The sequence below is a fragment of the Gastrolobium bilobum genome, unplaced genomic scaffold (assembly GCF_033153095.1).
Source record: "Gastrolobium bilobum isolate Gb01-03AN ecotype WA unplaced genomic scaffold, APGP_CSIRO_Gbil_v1 utg35967, whole genome shotgun sequence".
In the NCBI taxonomy this organism is placed as follows: Eukaryota; Viridiplantae; Streptophyta; class Magnoliopsida; order Fabales; family Fabaceae; genus Gastrolobium; species Gastrolobium bilobum.
This window is the reverse complement of record NW_026898684.1, coordinates 53,841-59,224: the sequence shown is the minus strand read 5'-3', so window position 1 is coordinate 59,224 and position 5,384 is coordinate 53,841. Positions and strand designations below refer to the sequence as shown.

At 38.9% G+C, this 5,384-nt stretch overlaps 1 protein-coding gene across 1 annotated transcript; it reads right to left on the bottom strand.

Annotated features, from left to right (window-relative positions):
* Nucleotides 1–312: 312 nt before the first annotated feature.
* On the bottom strand, nt 313–2,697 carry LOC133318320 (uncharacterized). The gene is made up of 2 exons (XM_061520309.1): nt 2,209–2,697; nt 313–1,950 (listed from the first exon to the last, which is right to left on the bottom strand). Exons 1-2 carry the CDS (start codon nt 2,695–2,697, stop codon nt 313–315), a joined length of 2,127 nt encoding a protein of 708 aa, XP_061376293.1.
* Between the last annotated feature and the right edge of the window lie 2,687 nt (nt 2,698–5,384).

Below are 5,384 nucleotides of genomic sequence, written 5' to 3'. Positions count from 1 at the left end.
GGCTTCAAGTAGTTTCAGTTCTTCTATCATCAGAGTGGCAGTATGAAGAGTCTTACGGCTCAAGGCATCAGCTACTACATTTGCCTTGCCTGGATGATACTTGAGCTCAAATTCATAATCCTTCAAGAATTCCATCCACCGTCGTTGCCTCATGTTTAGTTCCTTCTGATTAAACAAATTCTTCAAGCTCTTATGATAGCTAAAAACATCACATTCCGAACCATACAGATAATGTCTCCAGATTTTTAGTGCGAACACAATAGCTGCCAACTCCAAATTATGAGTAGGATAGTTTTCCTCATGGGGCTTTAATTATCGTGATGCATAAGCTACAACCATATGGTCTTGCATCAACATGCAACCAAGGTCCTTTAGAGAAGCATCACAATACACTTCAAACTTTCTGGTTGGATCCGGAATAGTAAGCACGGGAGAACTGGTCAATCTACCTTTTAGCTCCAAGAAACATTCTTCACAAGCGTCAGTCCACTCAAAAGGCATTCCCTTCCGAGTGAGACGTGTGAGAGGCTGTACTAACTGAGAGAAGTTCTGGATGAATCTACGATAATAACCTGCAAGTCCCAAGAAACTCCTCACTTCTGTGACGGTCTTAGGTCGCTCCCAATTCATTACTGCTTCCACTTTGCTGGGATCCACAGCAATACCTTCTGTAGAAATTATGTGACCTAAGAACTGGACATCATTTAACCAGAACTGGACTTCATTTAACCAGATTTCACACTTCGACCACTTGGCATACAATTGTTTCTCTTTAAGGATTTGTAAGACTATTCTCAAATGTTCAGCATGCAGTTCTTCATTGGTTGAATAAATCAGAATGTCATCAATAAATACAATGACAAACTGATCTAAGAATGGGTGAAAGATACGGTTTATATAATCCATGAATACAGCCGGAGCATTAGTAAGTCCAAACGGAATCACCTGATATTCATAGTGACCATATCGAGTCCTGAATGCCGTTTTCAGAATGTCCTCAGGTTTAACCCGGATTTGATGATATCCCGATCGCAAATCTATTTTAGAGAACACCCTAGCACCTCTCAACTGATCCATCAGATCATCAATTCTAGGAAGCGGATATTTATTCTTTACTGTCACCTTGTTCAGTTGACGGTAATCCACACACAGACGTAAACTACCATCCTTCTTCTTGATAAGAATAGTTGGAGCACCCCATGGAGAAGTACTGGGTCTGATGAATTCTTTTGACAACAGCTCTTCTATTTGCTTCTTAAGTTCCCGAAGTTCCAGTGGTGCCATACGGTAAGGAGCAATGGAAATAGGTCCAACTCCAGGAAGAAGTTCAATAGGAAATTCGATCTCCCGATGAGGAGGTAATCGAGGAATTTCATCAGGAAACACCTCCACGAACTCACTAACAACATGAATATTTTGAAGTTGGGTGTCAACAGTATTCTCAGACTCAATTAACAACAAGTATCCTTCAGCTCCCCGAAGGAGTTCTTTTCTAACTTGCAATAAGGAAATAGTAGCAAAGAACTGAGAATTACCATCTTTAGAAGGAACGATGACCTTTCCTGCTTGACAATCCAAGGTTATTCCATTCTCCGCCAACCAGTCCATACCGATAGTCATCCCAAGACTGAATACCGGTAGAACCACTAAATTCACCGTATAAGTCCTTCCTTCAAACTGTAGAATACAACCCCTGCAGATTTCTGATGCAGTACAAGATCCTCCAGTAGGAGTACTGGTTTGTAACTCATAAGGTAGAGGAGTCGAGGTGAGACCTAGTCTCATTGCAGTGTGCCCCGCAATAAAAGAACCTGATGCTCCAGAATCAAAGATAACAGAAATAGGATAACCATTCAGAATTACATTACCTCGGATCAGATTCGGATACTTCTGGGCTTCATTGGCATCAAGAGTGAACACCCGAGCTTGAGTAGGAGCCTGATTCGCATTCTGTGGACAATCAGAAATGAAATGCCCCAGTTGTCCACACCTGTAACACAAATTATTCCCGCGTCGGCATACACCAGCATGATTCTTCCCACAAGTGGCACAAGCCGTGGGACCCTGTCGTCCGGCTGAAGATTGTCCAGGAGCATTATTCTTCTTAAAGTTCCCAGTCCGAGGTTGCAACTAAGGACCCTTGCCTCTATTCATTCCAGTAACCTTTCTGAAAAACCGGCCAACTTTACTTCATCCTTGTGATTGCACTGGCGGTTTAGACAAAGTCTTGGCTTCATTTATAATCTCTTTTGCTTGCCGACTCTGATTAATCAATTCAGGAAGAGTACGAATTGCTGAAGTCAAAACAAGCTTGCGAATCTCCGGATGCAATCCACTTTCATACTTTTCCATCTGCCATTCTTCATCATAAATGTTCCGATCAAAATTAGCATACTCCATCAGCTGTCCAAACTTTGCAATATATTCATTAACAGTCATATTATGTTGCCACAGTGCTAGAAGCTCCGTGTGTTTCATTCTCCTCATAACCTTAGGAAAATATTTGTCAAGAAAGACTCGTCTGAACAACTCCAAAGTAAGATCAACATGTTGTGCTCGAAGTAACGCCCTTGCACTAGTCCACCAAGTTAATGCTTCATCAATCAACTGATACGATGCATAGTCAACCTTGTGAGCTTTCGGACACCCCACACGTTCAAAGATGTGTTCAATCATCTGCAACCATCTTGCTGCCATCTCAGGATTATCTCCACCTTCAAATGTAGGTGGCTAAAAATTTTGGAAGTCTTTCAACCTCCGCCTAGCCATCTCCTTAGCGTTATCTTGCATCTGGGGTTGGTTAGGATTTTGATTTCTATATTCCCTCCACTCTTGATTCATATTCTGAACAAAAGTGGCCAACCCTCCAATAGTAGTGATAATATCATCAAGTGCATTGCCAGTCCTTCCCTGAGTAGATCCTCGTGTACCTGCCATGTTTCTGCACTCACAATACCATGAAATGAGCTAATGAGACTCACCGCAAGATATAAATGACAACAATTCCAAGTAGGTACTCAAGTTCTAATCAAAAGGCTAACAATAAATCGATTCTCATCACTGTATAATTCTAACATTTTACTTATACCTATTACCACAACTTAACAGAATAATTCGACACAGGCCGATCATAATTCAAACAATCCAACAGTTTAATTCTAACATACAGCAGCCAGCAAACAATTCAACAGTCATACTCAAACAGCAAACAATTCACAACCATATACAAACACCATGAATCAAAACTGCTCTGATACCATTTAGTGTGACACCCTCCCCTGTATGCATCCAAGGGAGATGCCTGCTAAATTTTATTAGAGTCGCAACGTTACCATAATTAATTCAGTAAATACACTTTGAAGTCAAGTGATAAAAACTTGTATTAAAATCGAACTACATAGGTAAAACAGCTAAGGATTTCATAAAAACTTGTAAAGCTGAAATCCTAAATTTTCAGAAAAGCTGTTTGTCTTACAAAAATCATATAAAATCGAACTTACAAGCTTTGGAAATGGAGTTTATATAATCTGAAAATAGACATCTGGGGCTTTACATACATATAAAATGCATTACATTTGGAGACCTGTAGTTCCGTAAACAGAACTCGCAAGATGCATGCTAAATCAGAGTCAAAATCCGAATTTAAAAACATGCTGAATTTATTTTCGAAAAATTTAGTACCCTAGGCTAATTGAACTCAGAATGCTTCCAATAAAAATTCAACTACACAGGATCCAATTACAATAACGATTAACCCTCATTGTCTTACACATATTTAGCCAACTAAATCAAACTCTGTAATCAGAAAACTTAGCATGTTAGGGACTGAAATCCTGATTACTTAGCAACAAGTTACATAGTTATATAAGTTCCATTCAAAACATAAAATCCATGCGACAACCATGTTCTACAACAAGACATACACGATTTTCAAATATGTCAATCTTCAAACTACTACATCATGTTCAAAAGTACAACACTCCATTCAGCCAAAAACAGTGAACACACGTAGCATGAGCAAACAACATGGACTTAAACAGAAATTTTTCCCAGACAAATACTCCATCAAATACTTCTTCGTCCTCCTGCAATTTTATAAAATTGAGCCCCAAAAAGGGGTGAAAAATTCCCAGTAGTGTGATAGAAAATCCAATAATGCAACAGTATTAATTTAGATACAGAATTTCCAAAATTGTCACATCATCAAATAATTCCCGAACAGATAACAAAATGCAACAGAATGCGTATATAATGCCAGAATATTGTATGTTCATAGCAATAAAGTGCACATACTAACCAACTAAACTCAATGGAGATTCCATTTGGCCCTAACAGAGGGGAATTCCAATTGAGGCCTATGCGAACTGAGCCACGGTTCCTTCTCCCTGGTACCTGAGGGATGCCTATATGATGCATGCTCAAACATATGCTTCATTTCATCAAATATTTCGGTTTCCAAAACTGCATGTATAATGATGTATGAAATGCTATGTTTTGCTTCGCACACACATGACAAAATGCGGATTTATGATGTTCATGAGCATGACCAGAATTCAGAATCAGAAAATCATAGTTCTCATGGACTATGACACCAAAATTTCGAACTGAATGTGTCTCCAAAACATAATTCCAACAAGTTACCTTCAAGGTCAGATTACACATGCTTTCAAACAAAATTTCATGGAGACATGAGAGCAACAAATCAAAAATCCATGACCTAAATTAATAGTCACAAAAGGTTAATCCACCAAACACTTACCTTGATGCTTTAGGGTCTTAACCTCAACATCATCAAATCAGTACACTTTTTATTTAGAGGCTTGTGCACCTAATTAACAAAATACCCAATCAGAATTCTCATCTATTTTTCCTATAAAACACATGTAATTTCCATTCCTCCTAATTCTTGGGTTTAATCGGATTTCATGGTTCTTATACTAAATGATTTTTTTGTCTTAAGATTAATTTACCAAAGGTTATCAAGTGACACAGCCATAAATTCCTATGCATGTATTTCGATTTTAAGACCATCACCTAGGGGTTCTGTTTTTCTTTTAACCTAACACTACTTACATGGCTTAGGCATGAGTTAATAGGCTTTTAGCATGTTGTCTTCCTCATTTTTAACACATGCAAAGCTTAATAATTTTTGCTAATCCAAGGGGCAGTCCCGAACATTAAGAGGAGCTATTTTCCAAGCTCACAAATCTAATTTTTGTGCTTGCATGCACCAAGTCCATCGGCTGTTTGACTACACAGAAACGAGGGAAGAGGAATGACAAAAAAAAACATCCTCCTTGCATGAATGTAAGGGCCGAAACAGTGGGGAGTAAATGGGGGTTTGATTTGCGCTCTTTACCTCTTGCATGTACCCACAAGCTTCC